General features: G+C 43.9%; 1 protein-coding gene across 3 annotated transcripts in view; it reads right to left on the bottom strand.

Annotated features, from left to right (window-relative positions):
* LOC122719480 (homeobox protein aristaless-like) overlaps positions 1–21,856 on the bottom strand; it is a 69,050-nt gene that overhangs the window by 10,708 nt on the left and 36,486 nt on the right. For 2 of the 3 annotated variants that reach the window (XM_043945314.1, XM_043945315.1), the window contains exon 2: positions 3,739–4,123. In XM_043945314.1, coding sequence (XP_043801249.1) covers positions 3,739–4,123 — 385 coding nt within the window. Of the gene's footprint in view, positions 1–3,738; positions 4,124–10,182; positions 10,313–21,856 lie in introns of those variants that run through there. The other variant, XM_043945316.1, reaches the window with a different exon arrangement.

Below are 21,856 nucleotides of genomic sequence, written 5' to 3'. Positions count from 1 at the left end.
GCGAACCGGGTAAGGGCGGAAATTAATTTGCCCGTAATCGTAATAACGTAAGCGCCGTTGCGCTCAGGTATCGAAGCGGAGAGTAAGATAGGATTTTCGAGACCGTTTCGACCGATCGAAAACGAGAGAATCGGCGCAGATAGAGACGGAAGGGGAGCAAAGTCGGTAGCAAAGTCGTGTAATGTGTGCGAAATGCGTGCGTAATATGTGCTTAACACGCGTACGCCGTGAAGGGCCAATTACCGATTAGCCACACTGTCGTCGATCGAATCGAGAACGAGTCTCTCTCTCTCTCTCTCTCTCCCTCTCTCTCTCTCTCTCTTTCTCTCCTTCCCTCTTTTTCTCTGGAGGAACGTCCAACATCCGTTCTCTCGGAACGCTTCGGTCGGAGAATCGGTGGAAAGGAATGGGTTGGGCTGGTCGAAGGAGGAAGCCTGCAAAAAATTCGGTTCTGCGATTAGCGTGGAATGGATATAAAAAAAAAGGAGGGGAGAAAAAAGAAAGAAAGAAAGAAAAGAGAAGAGAAGAAAAAAGATTTAAGCGCAACGGGATTATGCTCGTGTAACGAAACGGACAATAAGAGAACGAGCGAAAATTAGTGAGAGAGTTGACGAAGCGTTGATTTTCGAGCGTGGCCCCGTCGCCGGTTCTAATTAGCGATCACACACAGGGCCCACTAATCTCATTTGCCAAGGAACGAATAACGGGTCGAAGAGAGAGAGAGAGAGAGAGAGAGAGAGAGAGAGAGAGAGAGAGAGAGAAAGAGAGAGAGCTGGCGGCATTTCTAATCGGGAGCATGACTCGTCGGTCGATTAATGACAGGAGAAGTTACGGGAGAAGAGTCGAGGGGGGACCAGGGTACGGAGAATGGGGGGGAAGAGAGCGATGAGAGGTGGGACGTTGGAACGAAGAGAGGGACAGGATCGAGGAGAGAGGCAGAGAGGTCCGTGGAACTGGTTCCGTTCCACGGATCACTGGAAACAATCATCCTTATTAAACTCACCACCGACCCACCCCACGGATATAGAGGTATTCTTCGGAATGATTTACCGGGAACCGTCGAAACAGGTGGATATCGTTTCAACCGACGATAAATTTTATACGTAAAACTTGCCCGCCACGAAATCTTTCATTTTTTCTCCCTCCCTCTCCCTCCCCCGTATCCATATCTGTATCCATCCCTTGAGTTTATCGAGATAAAAACAAGGGGGAGGGGGTGAAAGGGGAAGGAAAAGGGAAGATGCGGTAGGGGTAGGATGATTAGTCGAGGCACGGTAGCTCGAGCCACACGATTCTAATCTAAATTAGATCTTAAGAGCTCGTAAAAGTAAGTGGCCACGTTCGAAGGCTTACAACATCCCTCCCCCCGTGTCTGGATATTTCATCGTTCGGATTTCTTTGACCTCGTCGATTCACAATCACCGATACCGATTGATCGGTCGACGTCGCGAACAAGCGCCGTTTTCGAAAATTAGGTAAGGGGACATTCGTGGATGGATGGATGGATGGATGGATGGATGGATGGATCGTGCGTGGTAACGATTCAATAGAACGAGCCAATCGCGAGTTGCCTGAGCTGCCGTAAAAGCAGCTAATGAATATGCATCGTGATCGAGCGAGCTACCTCCTCTCGGTCAGCTAGTCAATAAACCTAAGCGGCCATAAAATCCAATTAGTGTGAAATTAATACTCCAACACGGTATCGAGAGGGAGACGGTGAAAGAAGAGAAAGAGAGAGAAGGGACAAGAAATGAACGATCGGGGAAGGGATTAATTTATATCGAAACGGCAAAAAGATATGGAACGACCTGTGTCGAGGAAATGATCCCCGATTACGAAACGATGGATTACGCGGCGAGGCGAAATTGCTTGCAAAAATTGATCGATTTCTTCTTTATCGACCCCCGATCTATTCGATGCGCTCTCCTCGGAAATTACAAAATTAAATCCGTACCATCCTGTGTTTTTCCCGATGAAGAAAGTAAAAGCCTGGACCTGGACCCGGGGTTAGAGGAGCATGCCAGACGCAGCATTTCGACGAGACGCCGCCGGACATATTAAGCCTTTATCGCGAGTCCGAACGTTGAAATTTCCGATAAGTCCGGACCGCTCGTCCGTCCGTTATACGACCATAATAAGATAGCCCTTGAAATTTTTTACGCCAAGTATTACGGCTGCCAAATATTCCTTGCACCGCTGCCAAATATTCGTCGCATGGCTGCCAAATAGTCCATATTGCGCGTAGTCAGATAAAATGCTCGTTAAAATTACTACCATTGGTAGTCAATCGATGAATATCACCGAATTGAAAATCTTGAAAATTATTCTTTTGGATAGTTGTTATGCGATCGCGCGCTTTTGACTATTAAAAATAATCGCGTTGAAATTATTATTTTTCAAAATCGTGCTTTGAATCGTGAACACGATGCCGATACTGGATGCAGTTACTTCTCAAAGTAAACTCACTTTAAAATTATAATTCAACGAGATATAAATTATGAAAAATATTCTTCCTTTAGATCGGATTCTTTCCCGTATTTCATCACGTACCATCGTGATTCGCGCGAAGTACACGTTCAACCTTTCGGGCTGCTGAATTTGTGGCAATGCTCGGCCGTGTTTATTCTATCAATGGTACACCATACCAGCTGTGTATATCTGCTTCTCTTCTCCGCATATCCCCTCTACCTTCCACTTAATTACGAGAACCTATGCCGCAGCCACAGGACCGGGCCTATTACGAACGATTACACCGCTATTAGTTACCTACCGGGTGTTCCGCGCTACGAAAGGAAGAAAAAGGAGGCGAAAAGAAAAAGCTATCCGGATAAATTGCGCTACACTCCGTTGCTGGCACGTTGCTGGATCCAACGCAACTGGATCCAACAGCCGGCAACTTAATAACGCGAAATCATAGTTTCGACGCGGCGCGGCAAAATTTACGCGACGACCACTATTCCTCTCCCCTTCCCCCCAAGAAAAGTGGGATGATCGATGGAGGAAGGCGCGATCGTTTCCCCGAATCGATAGATCTCGCCAGATCTTTCACGCATTCCTCCAACAATCTCGTCGATCACTTCGATCAACGTTGGAATTAACGCTATTTTTCCTATCCAATTTCATCCTATCTCTCTCGAGTTTCACTCTTTTTTCCTTCCTATATGTATCGCGCGGATATGTTCGCGAATCGAAAGAATTCTCGACCGATGCAATAGATAAGATTTCGTAATCGATCGAAACACATGGATTTTACGATCGCGTTCAAGGTCCGTCTATATATTCACGTTTCATCGTAAATTCAACGGAATCCATTAAAAAAAAATGTTGGAAGGGACGGAAGGATGCGGATCGTAATTTCCTTCGTAGAGATAGATATTCCCATAATCGTCGGTGGAAAGCGTGGCACGGGTGCCCTGTCACGAAATATTTCGGCTCGGATGGAAGCTAATAGCTCGCTCCACAACTTCCTACCGTATCTTGATCCCGTTACACAGGGGAAGGCTGACGAACACTGGACAACCTCTATCGTCTAGACATTTCTCGTCTTATCGGTGAAACGGAGATACGCGTTGAAGGACGGAGGTTCTCGGTTGAGAAGCTCAACGGAGGGGGAGGGTTTCCATATTTTCGGCGTGATAGAACATCCGTCCGAGAGTAGAGTCTTCGAAAAAGGGGGAGAAAAAGGGCAAGGTTTGAAAACTTTGAAAACGTGGTACGTGGCTTTTTACTGAACCGTACCTGGTGAACACGTCGGGATAATGAGTTCTCGAGAAAGCTTTCTCGAGTTCCTCCAATTGGAAGCTGGTGAAGGTGGTCCTATATCTGCGCTGTTTCCTTTTCGGTGCGAAGTCGTCGACCTCGGTCTCGCTTTCAGGGCTGGTCGGCGCTGCTCTAGGGTGGTTGCTCTCTTCCTCGGCTCTCACCTCTTCCGTAGAGATTCCCATTTGAGCCGATTGAGGTGTTGTCGTAGTAGGTGGCGGTTGTTGGTGAGCTTGCTGGCTCACCTGTTGTAGGCTCACCTGATTCACCTGGCTCGAGCTGCTCGTGCTGCTCGCAGGACTTGTCTGCGGGATAGCTTGCTCGCTCCCGCCTCCTCCTCCTCCTCCTCCTCGTATCGAATGATCTGCGATCCAGAAAGTTTACATTATTTGCGGCATCGACGCAAAATTATTCGACGAAAATTATTCGCGAAGGAGTAATGCGATACCGCAGTGTACAGTGGTCGAGTTATCGACATTTGGATTATAATTGGATATCCGAACGAAAGATAAGGAGATCCTGTTGGTTTAGCTTCCGCTAACTCGACTCGCTTTAATTTTTTTCATCGCGTTGTATAATATGTATATACACATGTATATAAAACCGATATTATTAAAATATATGTATATATACAGAAATTGCAATTGCTCGAACCGTTCCCATAATATCAATGTCAGCCGCACTCTACCTCCGCACAGAACTAGAATCGAACGTGTGCACGCAATATAACGAACATGATACAAGATGTTTCAAAGATACGTATGAAATGTTGGCGGATTAATAGCCTTCGCGATGCACGAGCGTCGAAATAACGTGTAAAATTAGAATGGATCGCGTAATTAGACGATACGGCGTGTCGAGATGACGTCGATATTATTTAACGATGATCGGTCGCCGCTTCAAGATCGGCCGGTTATTTTTGAATCGAATTATACGTAGACACGACTACGCAGGCACGAGACGGAGACGGAGACACGGGGACCGAGGTGTATAGGAGGAGGACAGAGTTATCGTTCCTTTCACCGACCTTGCCGCATTAATGATCCCTACAAGCCCACACTTCGGCACGTTCGGTGCTGTGAGTGATCATGTAACAACGTTCGATTCGCTTGTAACGACCAGAATCATTTTCACGCGCGATCGATACTTGGACATACCAACCGATGGATCCTACCTCGTGCTTACAACCTGCTACTGATAATCCCCGTCCGCAATTTGCAATGGTATTTTACTCCGCTCCCGAACCGGTTCCCCGCCCGTAATAAATTTCGTCAACTCGACTCGCCGCTTAATTCCTCGTTATTGAAATTCGACCGTTCGAATGGGCCCTTAAACGTTTAATCATTCCCATTACCATTCTCGTATCACACGTCTAAATCTATATCATTCGATCGTATCTGTAGTTCGAGTAGAATTCGAATTTTTTTTACAGATTTTGTCGCACGACAAAAATCGAAGTTGTCGAAGGTAGGAGTCGAGATATCGAGATGTAGAAAGAGAAGGGAAGAAGTAGAAAGATCGAAGCGGTTTGCGCTGGTAGTAGATCGAGCAGCTGTTTTTCTTCTTCCTCTTCTTTTATTTATTTATTTATTTATTTTTTTTTTTTCTTATTTGGGCCGATTTATCGGAAATGAGTTTATAATGCAGGTAGCCTGAACGTAATGCGAACGATAAGCGAGATCTAAGGTTGGTAAAGGTTTTCTTCTTTTTTCTTTTTTTTTTTTCCTTTCTTTTTTATTTTTTTTTTTTTTTATTTTTTTTCTTTTCATTGGATTTCACCATGAAATCCATCGAGTACATGCAGGTTCGTGTTACCGTGTTTCTCCAAGACGGAGAAGGAGCGTAAGAGAGGAACGCGTAGGTAGCCTTTTACATTATAATAGCATTAATGGGCTCGAAGCCGCACTTAATGCTCGTTCGTTCGTTGGCCAGTTCGCTTCGTTATTAACTGAAAATTACCGAAACCGAAATCTAATTCGCGTAAACACTGTAATTTCGTGGCGGGAGGAAGCGACTGTTCGTGGCTGGCACGGATCGGCGCGAACCCGAGATTTATATACCCGGTCCTCAACAGAAGCGTATCCTCGAATTTTTTGGCGATTCTTTGAAAATTCGAAAATTTCTCTCTCTCTCTCTCTCTCTCTCTTCTACGTTTGTTTCTCTCTTCTCGTCGATTTATTTTTTTTCCCCCGATTTAATTAATAAATCGAAACCGGAATAACCGGTGCTCGAGGGAAGGAAGGGTTGCGTATTGACCGCGTTGTTAATTGATCGTCCGTATTGAAAATTTTACTATGTTAATTTGTATCCGTTCGAACGGTTGCAAACTCTTACTCTGTGTATCGCGAATGCACGCGATTAGATGCGTCACGCTCGATTAGATCCTTCGGATGGAGTGATTTCCGAGTGAGCGGCTTGGAAATCCGCTAGTCATTTCTGTCATATTTACACGCTACCACGAGTACTCCTGTACGTGTCTGGTGAAACAGTCAACAGTTGTACACACCTATATATACATGTATCCCTGTGTGTACACATTCACTGGGTACATTACGCGTTCCTATGATCACGATTTATGGGCATACAAATTAGCGCGGCGTAATAAACTAATTAGCCAACTCATTGAGGCCGCGTGTGTTTCTCGCGGACGTGTTATAACGGGCGAGTCGACTATAATATTTTTCAACGATGACATTCAGTTACCGAGCTCTCCACAATTTTCTACAATTTTCTCTTAAACTCGCAATGAGAGTATATATAATAATCTCGAAACTCGTTCTTCAAATTTATTTTTTCCTCTCCTTTCAGTGAAAGTTAGTCAACCTCTATGTCGTTACAAATCCAATTCGCGAGAATGTTATTATTATCATCGTTTACTTATCTCGACTCGATCGAATACTATCTTTATTTTTTTCGTCAGCTTCTCTCTTTTTTCGCTCAAATTTCCGAAAGAAAAAAGGAAAAGAATTCCCTCGGGCGAGAAATACTGTGATCGAAAACGATAAAGCTATTGCTATGATGCAAAGCATCATTATTCTCGAGAGCGCGCCGATGCGTATACGAATCATGGAATCGAGACGTCGGTGTACAACGGCGACGCGTTACAACGAAAAAAAGGTGTTCCTCCATCGAATCATACTTGCAAATTCCCGCTAATAGACGCATCAATGCATCCTGTGACAAGAACCGGCGACGGTTGGACGTGTTCGATTTCTCGCCACGATAATAACAAGCAATTACGAATTATCGGCAATCCTTTGTAGCCGCTGGCTGCTCGATAGCGATAGCGCCCTCCGATAAACGATATTTACCTTCCGGATGCAGGTTACGCCCGCACCATGTGGTGCGTTTCAACCTTTCCACCTGTATTAATTAGCCCGTATAACATCGACCACTCTGCCCTCCGATAATAATTGCAACAATGGAGAGAGAAAGAGAGAAAGAGAGAGGGGAGGGGGGGGCTCGCGTAGAAGTATTAAAAGATGTAAAAGGGGAGATGAGCCGAGGCTCGACCCGTGTCGATGCGAGGCGTGTCGAGGGGAGGCGAAAGGAAAGAGAGGGCCGTCAGGAGGCCCTGTACACCGTATTACCTTCGTATTATCCTTACCTTCGTGTCTAACGTTATATATATATATACTCTGACAATTATCTTACGCTCGATCGTAAGAGAGGTAATTAAGTTGGCAACAATCGATTTTTTTTTTTTCTTATTTCGAACTCTCGCGTTAGAACGAACGAGACTTTCCCATGGAAACGCGATCGAGAGATAAATTCTTATTCGAAATACGATCGAATGGGCGCCAATCGTTTTTCATCCAATCGTTTAATTATTGGCTCATTGTCAACGAGAAATAAAGGTTCGATTAGAAGCGTTGAATGGTTCGAATTTCTCGGGTATACGCGCATCGTGGACGAAACGATCGATTCTCGATCTCGTGTAATTCGTTCCTCGTGAATTATCGCGATATGTCTTGCTGTTCGATTTCGTCGCGATGAATCTATTTCGATCTGATAGATCGTGAAAAGGATATATGTTAGTTATTGGATCGATGCAATATTCACAAAAGTGTGTCAAATTAAGGATTTTGGATTCCTAATTTTAATTTTGTTTGAGCTTCTTTTCTTTCAAACGCGATTTTGACTAATAATAGATTTTCTTCAGTTAATGTCAATAATTTTGAATTTTTAATGTTGGCAATTTTGTGTACGCAACATGTAAGAATTTAAAGTTTGCACGGAATATAACAATATTATTCGTTCGATAAGAAAATAGTGCAAAGATACATTTGAAAATGAACGGGAAAATTTAAAAAAAAAAAGAAAAGATGTTTGTAATTATTATTTGTCGCGGGTAATAAAGCAACATTCTCCACCGATCAAACGATAAAAAAAACCGGATTGTGCGTGTTTGTCGTTGAACGTTGTAATGAGTTACAAGACAATTATTTTCCAGTATAATTAACTCAATCGCGATATTATTTTATTTATCTATCCAACAATCGCGTAATATATATATTTTTTTTTTGCGTTTCTATTCGTAATTAATAAAACGCGGTCTCACTCCATGGTTCAAACAAACCATTTAATTTACGCGTATTACGCGATTCACAATGAACGCGTTCAAACTTTTCGCCGATTTACATCGCTGTGTACTACTCGGTTACGTCATACGCGCATACGTGAACCGACTAAAAAATTAATTGTCTGCTACCATTACCACCATCCGTTCGCGTAAAATAAAATCCAACGATAATTACGAATCGTGTTAGTTAATTCTTGGAATTGCGATGCATGTTGCAACACACGCCAACATTCAACTCCGATGAAAATCTCGTGACGGCACGATTATAATTTGCAAATTACTCTATCGGAGAACGTGTAAAGCCGTGTGGATCAACGATTCCAGCTCGCGAAATCAATTAACGATTGAGAGATATCGTTGAAATAATTTGTCGACGTCAGGGAAATTGGTAGATCATCGATCATCCACCGATGAACCATTCTCGAGAGAGAGAGAGAGAGAAAGAGAGGCTTCGAGAATCGCGGATAAAAGTGAAGAGCCGTTCATCCGTTTTGCTCTCATCTCGTATCTCGAGCTCGAGGATGATCGTAACGCGTGTTGGCCGATACTTTGGTCCGATCGATGCACTGGTCGACGTTTTGTTACAAATCGCGTGTAATAATTTTAATGTTCGACGAGGAACAATTACGTGTGATCTTTGAATCGGGAGAGGAAGAAAAAGAAGGAACGACGCGTGTGTCATAGGAATCGTAAAACTCGACGGATCTCTCCAACGTCCGGTAGAGCGAGGATCATGCTACGAACGCCAACGTTTTGTCCGTCGATCGCCGATAATGATCTGCAAACGATCATTAAGACGATCGCGAAAAGTGTGTGTGTGTGTGTGTGTGTGTGTGTGGTAAGCACGATAAATCACGTTCGGGCACCGATGTGCAATTTACAAACGCGGTAACGTAATTGCACGCATCCTAATCTACATCTAAATATACGAGCAACGGGAACGGGTGGTTGCCTTGTCATAAATATATGTATAGCCGATAGTGCCCCTACTTTCTTTCGCTATTGCGAGTTCAATGAACTTTAAAAGATTCCGCGATACGAATTACACGCAAATTTTCTTATAATTATTATAATTTTTTGCTTTAATTTTGTTATTTTTTGCTCCTCTCTCTCTCTCTCGTTTATCACGTATTTTTGGGATTATTTCCTTTCTAATCTTCTTTTAAACGCTCTTATCGCTCGTGTCCGTGATATAAATATTATTATTATTATTATTATCATCCAAAAAACACGTGCAAAATTATTAAAATTATTATAAGATATTATTTAATTATTATAGGAAGATAGAAAAAGATATATTAGACTAATAAGTAGTTTAATCGCGAAAATTTAAAAAAAAATTTTTTTATCGTAAAAAAAGAAAAAAGAGAAAGATATAGTTTATCGTAAATATATTTTTATCTTTTCAAATTTAATAAGATTATACTATTTAAAATTACATAAAAGGAGTGATTAAACAAATACCTAATATTAATATATGACATTTATGATTGAAATGTTAAAAAAAAAAAAAAACAAATTCCATTAAATTATTAATGTTAATCATCAATAAATCAATAAGGTTATGCATAAAAGTAGAAAATATCCGCTTATTCGACTACGACTTGTAAATTAATATACATATATGGGCTATAGTGCAAATACACCTGCAATTTAATTGCTCACTTATTTTTGTCGTTGATTAAAATATTATACAGCTCGTGAAAAGAATATCACGCACGTGTTTCTTGTTTATTTTCAATTAAAATACGTAATTTCCACGAAAATTGAGAAGAAAAAAAAAAAAAAAGAAAAAGGAAAAGGAAAAGAAAAATATTTGAGCGTTAAGACGTTAATCGTACTTGGCATACATATGCGTACTGTTTCTTGGTCGTCGCGTGCATTAGTCTCTCGTCCTCGTAGCAGTTCCAAGAACAGACGCATCCTTGCTCGAACAAAGCGAGACCGGTGTCGGGGCTGTCGACAACGATGATGACGATCGCGATGACGGTGGCTCCAGGTTCACCGGTGAAGAACACGCAACGATGCATTCATCGTTTCTTTTTCTTTCTTTTTTTCCTCCTCCTCTCCCCCCCCCCCTCCCCTTTTTTTCCTCCCCTTTTTTTCCCCCTGCGAGAATAGTCGCGGCCAACAGATAGAACTTAAGCACAATTACAATTATTTACGGCAGTTAATTATCCGCAATGTCACCATTAATTACTAAATTGCAACGTTGGCTGCGGTTCCCCAGTTGGCGTATCACGGTCTTCATGCGTGGAAAATTGCGCGCATACGAGGCGTTGAAAAAGTTTAATAGAAACCGATAATTACTTGCAGCGCTGACGATAAATTTTAAACACTAAGCTAGTAGTAGGTAACTAATTGTAAGATCATGTATTACTTAACCGATCGTGGCTGGCACGTAACAGAATCTAATGGATAATTACACCGGATTCCTCCCTCCTCCTCCCTCCCTCTCTCTCTCTCTCTCTCTCTCTCTCCTTCCCCCTTTTTTCCCGACCATTTTAAAAGGCGATTTAAATTCAAGCGATTTGAATAACGAATAACGTTTGTCAATTCGAAAATTTAAAAAATATATACCCTGGAATAATTCTATTCAATTCACAACAAATGCGAACAAATGTATAAATATATAGGTTAACAAAAAATTAAAAATTGAAACTAAAAAGTTTAAAATTCAAATTGATATTGATTACGTTCGAATGTTGATTAGTTAGTTACAATGTATTAGTTTGTAGTTATGCCTGAGTCATGAAATTAAGTTGTCGCGTTTATCTTTTGGTATTATCTTCGGCCTTGTTCGCAATGTTTTCCGTGTTATTTTCCATAGAGTAAATATTTCGCGGTATTTGCGAATTAAGGTAATCGTTGTGGATAGAACTGGTAGCGGTGGCGGTGTGGTGGGGGAGGATAGTATAACGTGTAAGTAAGGAAAAAAAAAAAAGAAAAAGGAAAAAAAACGCAGACACGTGCGAAAAGGAGAGACAGGTAGTTATATAGGAAGTGAGAGAAGAAGCGGGCGCAGACTCGTTGATTAATGATGGATAATTACGTTTTCCTTTTTTTTGTCGTTTTTGTAATTGTTAATAATTGAATGTAATCTTAATGACTTTTTAATCGCATTAAAACTTGCGTGGTATTGCGCAATCGCTCCAAGAAAAGAATCATCGAACGTGCTCGTTTCGTAGCGAGTAATTATTATGACGACGGCGGCGGAAGCGCGTCATAGCCGCCGTCCTGTTCTTCGACATCCGGAACGAATTAAAAACAGTACGCGATACAATTAAACCGATTTAAACTAGGATTAAATTTGACACTTTTTTCGACACACTGTTGCCACTAGCGACACACGTTTAAAGAAAAATAACGCAACGTATCTATCCATCAGTTCAGCGAGTGATACTCTCACTCTTGATCGCATCGAAAAGCCAAAGAGGAATTATTATAGTTTTGTGGCGGAAGTGCATTATTCGTCGTTGCGTTTTTTGTTCTCCAGAGAGAGAGAGAGAGAGAGAGAGAGAGAGAGAGAGAGAGAGAGAATAATAACAGCGTTGCGGGACGATGCACCGGGGCGCGAATAAAAGGATGGCTGTTTTGCATAATTGTTGAACCGTATACCGACGGTGTAATCAAGAAATGAGGCAGCTTTTTGGAAGCGGTCCCGGCAAGCAAATTTCACCTTGTAAGTTCGATGCCGCCTCTCGATGCCAGACCGAGAGATCTTGCCCATTAACTCTGATCTCTCCTCGCGTGAATAGTGGCGGCAGCGAAAAAGAAATTGAAAACTTTATAACGCGGGTAACCTTCGATGCCAGTAACCAACCGTGTTTCCAACCGGGCCTCCCCGCTCCTTCCTTCCTTTCCATTTACCAATATTATGATACTTTTCGATCGTTCGGTAAAATCAATCCACTTTCGTACCCGATATTTCCGTAATTAATACGAGCCCATAAATTATCGAACAACTACAGACCCACGTTCGTTAAAGGTATCCAATCGCGTTGGGCGCGAGCGTTGTTGCACCAAGAAATCCCCAGGAGGGAAGGAGAAGGAGGTAATCAGGTTTTCTACCGGTTTTCCAAATCCACTTACGCATCGTTATGTCGTATACACATCGAGGAACGTTGTTTCTTTTCGCGAATGAATGAAGCCGTTTGATTTATGTACGACGGTTAAGGGCCGATTACTCTTACCTCCGCGATACTTTATCTAGTCATCGATCATACCTAGCGAGAACCTATCCGTGTGTATTATTGTGAACGAGTACACGTTTCGAATCTCGTCCTTTTTTTTTGTACTTCGATCGACAAATCGAAAACTCGAACGAAGAAGAAAAAAATGGATGGAAAATTCGAAGAAAAGGTAAATATATATAAATCGTTCGGGCAGAAGAGGAATCGTAATCATCATCATCATCCTCGTGAACGTTGGATGACGTTGCGAAGAGCGAGAGATTAGAGCTCGCGAATTACCGGCCACTTGGCGTCCACCATTGTTTTCGCCTTTCCAACGGAATTCTAATTAAGGAGATCGAACGATAAGCCAGAGGAGCGTGGCCTAGCGACTAGCGAGGCGAGCAGGTTATTAGACTTTTTTTTTTTTTTTTTTTTTTTTTTTCTTTCCTTATTATTCCCCTTGAACCGCTGACGTGATGTGGAAGTGGTGTTTCCAAGGAAGGGAGGAGGGTGACCGAGGCCTGCAATTATTATTCAATTTCCGTAACTGCGCCTATCTTAACCCGATGTCACAATCGCGCGGCCAACTACTATCGGCCGTGTTGTTGTGTTGTGCGAATCTCGCGCGCGTATGCAACATTGTGGCCACACAAGCCTTTCCTTTCCCCGTGTTCGCGTGTGTCGTGGTAAAGAAGGAGTTGCGCCGCGGAGGGTCACAATTAAAGCGCATTAGCGCACCAGCCGTACACTCGCGTCGAGCAATTTTCGAGTCACCGCACCACCTTGACATTCTTAACGCCACACCGTTCCCTTTGCACCGACCTCCGAGTCCGCTTCCAACTTGTTCTCGTTACCTCTTCCTTCGTATTCGCGCTTCGTATTCCCATCCTCGATGTCTTCTATCCTTCCATCCTTCCATCCTTCCATCCGCGACAACGAAACGTTCATCTTCTTCTTCTCCGAGAAGATTCCACGAGAGAGGAAATTGTTCATCGATCGACCGACAAAGGAGCGGAGGATTCTATTGTCTCCCCGAGATACTCTCGCTAGATTCAGGAAGCGGTCGAGTACCGCAATTGTTGTCGTTGCTCGATAAGGATCGTCGCGGGTATATAAATACCCGGTCGGTAATAGAGGTGGCCGTTGTCATCGTTTGCGGCGACATGCGTCCTTTTAATCGCGTTCCGAAAGCCCGCCGAGCGCATCGAGGCGACAACCTGAATGACCCCTTGCATTCTACGCGGGGTCCCGCGACACCGGAATAATTAGTCGGGGTAGCTGTGAATCGTCGTCGTCAAGTGTGTACGCAACGCAGGATATCCTCCATGGCCAGCCGGTACACGCGCGCTCCCCACCGATGCACGATCAGATACGATCTTGTCCGATATTTCGCCTCGTTTTCGTTTCGTTGGAAATTACGATTTCTCGATTAATAGTTTCTTTGGAAAAAAATGTCGGCCATTTCCGAAGGGAAATCGTTTATAGGAAAAATACTTTTAGGGAGAAAAGTGGTCTATCGTCGATCCGTGAATCCGTAGAAATTCGGGCGGGCCGAACACTTGGCAAAAATTCTCCCTCTGGGAGCAGAGAGAAGTTTCCGATTCCAATTCCATCTCTCGGCTCGCAGTTCCTTTTCTTTAATCTTCTCCCGCGGGCAACTTCTTCTCTCCTGGTTCGTGGAACCCGGGAGGATTAACCCGTCACAGATTCGGTGGAGGGCCAGGGACCAATTTAGCCTCTCTCCCTCCGCTCCTCCGCCACCATCTTTCTCTCGAGAAAGAGAGGGCAGCCCGCTCCACTACTACGGGCTTTCAACGAAGCCGGGTGTCGGGTTCTCGGAGTTTCACGGTGGTTTTCGTGGCGCTATCCTACCGCTATCTGGAGCCACGGTAATGTGCTTGCCTTGTCCCCGATTAATCCGAGTCCTCAGGACCACTCTCCACTACAGATATGTGCACGTCCTTCGACAGTGGCGGTCAAAACGTCGCTTCGAATTTTTTTTCCTACCCGGCCACCGGTGCACAGGAATTCAACCATCCTTTCTGTGTACTTCCAAAGTATGCCGCGTCTTTCCAACGAACCGATCTTATTAGTCGATGGAAAACAAAAGGGATTTCGATCCCTTCCGCTTTTCCATTCTTTTCCTTTTGCAGATGGACGTTATTCCAGATTTAACTTCAAGAAGAAACGTGTAAATCGACGAGGAGATAATGTCGAGGAGGAGGAAACGAGCGATCGGCGCATTTCGAGTCGGTAGAAGACGGTAGTCGCTACGATGGAGGTCCTCGCGATGGAAGGACGCTTATGTCGCGTCCTGCGGTGCCTGCGTCGTTTCGCGTCCCACCTCGTACGATCATCGGATGTTATCTGTGACGTGGAATGTCGCCGTAGGTACGAAATACAAATAAGGTCTCATGGCCTCCACGCTTCGAATTAGGATCGAGAACCTTTTTTAGATTCTTATCTCGGATTGGCGCACGCTGCGGAGCCACGTGCCCGTTTGTAACGACCAATTCCTCCGCACGGCTCTCTCAGAAAACCGTTCCCGCCTTCTCTAATTAATCGTGTGACGTGTTTCCAAGTCAGCTCGGAAATTTCAATTTTCCCTCCTAATGGAAATCCTATGGAACCTGCTCGAGTTTGCGCTCAACGTAGAAGAAAAAAAGAAAAAGAAAAAGAAAAGAAAGAAAAATCGATGGACGCGCTGGTTAGAAATGCAATTAAGCAGCAGATACGTAACGCACCTTTTTTATCTCGTTTTTCAGAAATAGCTTTGCGCATGGGTGTGCAAAACAAGGCGGCCACGAGTATCGAGTTTTCCACGGATTTAATGCAAACTCTCTATCGGCAACGTCGATCGGGCAATTAGAGTGGAAGAATGTTTAATCCGGTCGCGATCCACAATTCTCCGTATCTTGACATTCCACGGTGACTTCTGGGAATGCGATCGTTTAGCGGGCATATGGGAGCAATTCATCGAGACAACGCATTCCGCTGTCTAATCCGTTTAACATAAAGCCGCCGTCCTCGTCCCGCCTCTTCTTGCCCGTCTTTTTTTCACCCGAAGAATCCGCGCGCGACGAGTCAATCCTACTCGTCGTGTCCCGGGAGAACGTTCCGTGCGCGACAGCGGGAACCATCACCCGATGGGTGGTCAACGAATTCTCCAACTGTTCGAGATGGAACGACCGGCCATATAACGAGTAGAAGAGACGACCCTCTCGAAATCGAAATTGTTTCAGCATCTAGCGATCATCGAAACGTGCCGCGAATCCCTTTCCCTTTCTTGCTCTTTCCTCAACATTCGCGTAAGATGGCTTCTTCGTTCTTCGTCTCTTGTCGCGTTTTTACCACGATTTACTTTTTTTCTTTTCTTTTCTTTTCTTTTCTTTTCTTTCGCGAGATGAAAAGCAAGAAAGAAGCGGAATTGCGATTTTCGCAATGAGAATCTGCTTTTTTTTTTTTTTTAGAAGGTAGGCTTATAGGGTCACGGATCATGCTGCATGGAATATTAATAATGTTAATAATAGTAACGAGAAGAACCTCTGTATATATATATATATATATATATGTATATCCATGGAATTACTCAGCTTTATTACTCACGCACCTATCTCTTTCTACTATCTTTCGCAACCAAGTGGCGCACGAGGCAGCACATTTTTACGAGTTATCACCGTTTCAAACTGGCGAATAGTACTTTGTCCCCGACATTATTCTTCCATTCTGCCGTTGAACGCATCGGTGCACACCGTCGTCAGGTACCCAAACCTGTCCCCCGTGCTATAACTATATCACGTTGAGTCGCGTTTATCATCGACCGTAATAGTTCGTTTCCATTTCGCCTCTTATATTTATACACGCGCACCCGATTCGTGGAAATTGTCCACGGTTTTGAAATATTTCTACATCCCTCTCCCCCCCTCCCCTGGAAGAAATACCGATCGGATCGGCGTCGAGGATCGGTTTTTGCCCCGATCCTCGAGCGACGGAAGCACTTAATGCATCATTTCTGGCGACACTCGAGCACCGATTTCTTTTTCCGATCTCCCGTTCCACGGGAGTGGGAGCGAGCACAGCCCATAAAAGTCCGCACAGGTGTTCGACCTAAACATGGCAACCTTCGAGGAATCGGCTAAAGTTTCTTCGTCCGTGTCGGAACCTTATAGGATGGAGGGCAGCGCGCCGATTCCCCAACTATACGCGCCGGTTAAAGGCGCAAGAAAGTCCGCAAGATTATCGGGTTGCGGATCGGTGGATGGGAGATCGGTCGTGGATCTCGTTCGTGGCTGCTGCCCCCCGGTTCATGAATTAAAGAGGGAGGCGCGCGCCATCGGCGATGACACGGTGCCGTAGCTACGATTTCTTGCTTGCACTTTCAACGCTCGCTCCGATTTCCACTTGGACGAGCCGTAAGATCGAGTTCGGCGTCGTTTTGCGGTAATTGTTCCCCTCGACTCGTCCGTTCCGAGCCTCGATCGCCTTCTCATTGCCTCTGGTGCCATTAAGAGCTTTTCAGCCACGTCTTACCTTCGCTTCTGTTCTCTCCTCTCCCTCTCTCTCGCTCCCTCCCCCTTACCTCCCCTGCATATCTCCACTCCTATTTGCTCCTCTCCTCGTCGATGGACCGTCCGCTTTTTGTCCACGAGCACACATCCTGATTGGTAGTTCCCCTGATGAAGACGTCCGCTCGTAGAGGCCGCATGCTCGACAAAACTCGCGATACCTTTAATCCGGTTATACGTCCACCCCGCGTCTCGAATATCGTCGTGTACTCTCTTCCAGGAAATTGCAAGTTGGAGGAGGAGGAGGAGGAGGAAGGGAACAGAGAGAAATGTTAATTTATTTTAGTTATTTTATCTATCTCTCTCTTTCTCTCTATTTATACCGCGTATTATATTTTTGAAAGAAAGGAGAAAAAGAAAATTCGACAGATTTTATTTCGTAGTTTTCCTCTGTTTTGTCTCTGAAGGGATCGAGGGGAATACACGCGGAAGCGATAAGAAAGTAGTTTCGCCTCGTAGTAGTAGAAGGTAATGTCTCGTCTCATTAGTTTACAATTACCTCGAGTTATTATCTTCGGAAGGAAATGGAATTTATTTTTCGCGTTTACCACTTCTTCTTCCCTCCGTTATCCGTATAATTGGCAACAACACGCGCATATTTGGTCGTGCATCTCTTTTAAATTAATATTTTCACGATCGATGGTATGCGGGGAATTGGCACGTGTGAACCAAGCTCACGGCCTTGGTTCACTCTTGTTTTCATCGATTCATCGAACGATTTATGCATTTACATATCCACGCATTAGAAATGATAATCTCATTTCCCCCTCTTCCGCCACACGTATGCCGCAACACGCATAGTTTTTACATGCCTTTCAATTTGCTCGCACGGATTCTATATTGAATATACAGTGTAGCTAGAGGAGATAATAAAATTAGCATAAGTTGCCAAAGAACGTTGCAACTAACGATGTCATACAACCGGTGAACGAGGCACCATTTCTTATGCGATCGTTAACGAGTATGGAAACGAGTCGTTGGAATACGAATTTCTTCGAATTTCGTATCGTTCTCCAGTTCGAGGATGAAACGCGATCGAAAAGAAACGATGTTTTAATTTTCCTCCAACTCGGGGAGATTGAGTTTTTCCAAAGGGGAGGGGTAGATCGCATTAAGGAAAACACCTGCGCGATTACGGGAAGGCTGGCTGGCTGGCTCGTTCGCTCGCGCGTTTAAACTCAATTAACCACGAAATTTCATTTCCTCCGCTGGTCGTCGTCCTACGCGGAGTCGCGCTCGCACGCATGGCTGCATTTCTCCAGAGTTGGAGGCTCGAGAAGCGAAGGTAAAAGAACGGAAAAAGAGTCGAGCGTCCGTCTTGGAACACGGATGTTTGTTAATGGAAGGAACGCAGCTGTCCGTGAACGAAAAAACCGAGCGATGAACCCTCACCTTTTTTCCGCCCAACCCGATGGCTTAACGATTAAATGGAAACCGAACCAGATCCTCCAGAGCTACGACGTGTTACGATATGATGTTGATTAAATTTATCCGCGAGCCGGGCATTTTTATTTTTTATTTCGCGATTAAAATTAAAATGAAAGAAAGAACCAAGAACGTGTATATATATATATATTAATAATTCGCCAACGAATATTCTCTACGAGGAGAATCGAAATTGAATTACGAGAAACGATTACGCGTCGGAGGGAGGAGTGACGGGATATACGAAATGGTGAGCGGGAGGGGGATTAAAAAGAGAAGAGGAAAAGAAACGGGAGAGGGAAGGGCGCGCGTATCGGGTCTCGCGGGCTGCACCCGTACGATATGCAACGGTATGCGTGCACGATTCGGTGCCCGAGGGCATACTTTTAATTTCGCGGGGCCCATTACGAAAAGTGATATGCACCATTCGGAAATAAATAGCCAGCAGCGAACTCACGTGCTTTTTGTAATGAGCCGAGGCAAGTTGCGAGCGGGCAACGAGCGGGGAGGGGAGGGGAGGGAGGAGGGGGATAGCGAGGAAAATGAGCGCAGGTATGGTGGCAGGTAGTGGTTATCTCTCGAGTTGAGCTCCCAGTTAATGACAACCCCTGGTCCAAACCCTCTTTCCCCTGCCTATCCCATGTATATCACCTGTCTCTACCATTTCGCATCTTCGCAACGACCGAGTTTCGTGATTTCGTTTACCGATTTCGCATCGCCGCGCACCCCTCCCCCCTCCATCGTTTCACCCCCTTGTTCCTCCTCACCGCACCCTTCCTACCTTCCTACCAACCTTCTTATCTAAATTCGCTTAATGCCTCCGATATCTAAGCTATATCCCCGAGGTATTCACCGAGCGCAACTCCAAGATAGGTATGGACGATGCGTTGGCGTAATTAAAAAGTTAATCGGCGACGCGTTCCCAGAAGGGGGAGATTTCCACGATTTCGTGGATACAAAGAGAGAGAGAGGGAGAGAGAGAGAGAGAGAGAGAGAGAGAGGATTCAAACGCATTCCAACCGATCTCGACCGATCCTTAAGAAAGAATCGCGGCAACCCGTTCGACCGGCTAAAATTAGTCGAAGCTTTAAATAACACCATTTTACGACGTGGAAATGTATAGCGTGGCAGCTGAAGCGAGCGATGTCATAAAGCAATTTGTCGCCGAATGGCCCTAATGCTGGTTTTTCCCTATTCTTTTTTTTTTTTTTTTTTCTTTCTTTCTCTCCCCTTCTCTTTCCTTTTTTTCTCCTTTTTTCGTCACCGAACTATGGCATTAAACCATCGCGACTCTGACGAACACCCGTTCTCTTGGAATGTGTCTTCGTTACGAAGTTATGCAAAGTAATCGATAAAAGACAGACGTGTCGCAACGAACGCGGATTACGGTCATCGTTCAACTATATTACCTGTTTTCAATGTACGTTTCAACAACACAATGCAACGCGAATTAACATTAATTTTCGCTTTACGATTTAATCGCGTTTAAATAACGAATCCTCGCCGAGATCGTTCCCCGCCAACTGCATTTTTCACCGATTATTGGCTATTAATTATCCGGAATAGGGGTAGGGATGCGTTTTAATTGAATATTGCATCGAATTGGTGGTAACGTTTTACCGAATCGCGTTCATACATTTATGTATACGTTTGTTTGCAAGCGGAGATAATGCCCGCATGTTTTCGTCGCTTTTTCTCCGCAGCTGGACGCGATCGACGGTTAACGAAACGGAAACCTGCATCGCCACTTTCTTGGCCGGACACTTGGGAACAAAACCTTCCGCTAGCTTCTACTAAACTACACTCGTACTGTTCAACCTTGCCTACAATAATTGCGTTCACCTGTATCGATTCACCTCTGCGATAGTATCGAAGGAGGACATTTTTCTCTATCGTCATTTTATTTCTATCGAGAGAGGAATATAGGAGTGGCAAAAGGCGCGTATGATTAGCGACGAGACGTTACTACACGTACCTACGTGAACACACGTGATCACGAGGCGCATCCGCGTTGGAATCGGCTTGGAGCATCGGCAAGCGAAACTCGGAATAAATTTGCACGCGATTAAGTGGTTGATTTACCGCTTGAGGTGGATCGGCAAAAAAGAAGGAATCTTTCTTGATACTTGGCAGTTCTTGATGCTTTGAAAGATTTGATAGATGCGAAATATAAATGCGAATTACATTTGAGCGTAAAACTCTCGATAATCTTTCCCCAGAATATTTCTCGTACGTAGCGCTTTGCGAATTGATTATCCCAATTCTTTAGAGACAATTTCTCCTAGTAAAAATTTAGCGTATCCTAGACCTAGCTTCGACTATACCGTCAAGTGTATTCGCATCCCCCTTGAAATGAGCGTATCATCAGATAATCGCTCTAAAGGCATCGTTTACAATCAAAAAAATAACCCACGAGAGCAATTTGAGAACGTTACTCTCAAATCTATATCGGGTTAACGACCGGTTGGGGCGTATAACTCGATTCCTCGTTTCGATCGTCGATAGTGATTCGTGGCGTTGATTGGGTGTTTCGACGGGAGCGAGGTTCGATTTATTAAAAAAAAAAAAAAAGAGAAAAAAAAATAGGAAAGAATCGCAGCTATCCGTGATTTATTTGTTGATTTCGTACGGTTGGCTGACGTTGTCGGGGTCAATCTGGTGTAATCGAGGGGGAGGTATCCGAGAGATTTACGAAGATGCACGTGATAATGAGTTCTTGTTAACGCTATCGACGTTTTGGCCGAGATACAAACGTAAAAATAATTGTTGTGGTCGATGGCGATGTACGAGAGAGAGAGACTCGCGATCGTTCGAGCATGGAGAATGGCTTTATAGTGGCGTGAATTATTTACTCTCCCTAATTTCTTTTTTTGCCAAATTATTAGCGCAACGCGTAAAATCCTTTTGGTGAGTTTCGCGAGAACAAGCCAACGGCACGTTAATTAGAGCATAAACTTATTAAATTCACGAGGCCGTGCGCGAATTATGTATTATAATTGTTCGGCGAAAGGAACGGTTATGTCGGTCGTCGAAAATTGATCAGAGAATCAGGAAATCGATGAATGTTAAATTGGCACAGTTTTAGCTTTCCATCGGTTTCACATCTATAAATGGAAATAATGAGTTGGAATATAAATAAGAAAAATCGGTTTCTTCGGAAGTTGCGAAGTTAGTTTCGTTTAAATAAATGTTTCATTGATCAACTTCAATTCACTTCTTCATTACATCTGGATAAATGCTCTCTATTTTTTTTTTTTTTTTAAATCTTCGTCTATATTTCTAGAATCGTACCGTTGATGATAAAATTTATTCTTCGACGAATAATTTCGATTTTAAAACTTTCTAACAAC

Source organism: Apis laboriosa, unplaced genomic scaffold, assembly GCF_014066325.1.
Source record: "Apis laboriosa isolate Shangri-la unplaced genomic scaffold, ASM1406632v1 scaffold79_cov154, whole genome shotgun sequence".
Lineage (NCBI taxonomy): Eukaryota > Metazoa > Arthropoda > Insecta > Hymenoptera > Apidae > Apis > Apis laboriosa.
The sequence above is the reverse complement of the archived record's forward strand: the minus strand, read 5'-3'. Positions and strand labels throughout refer to the sequence as shown.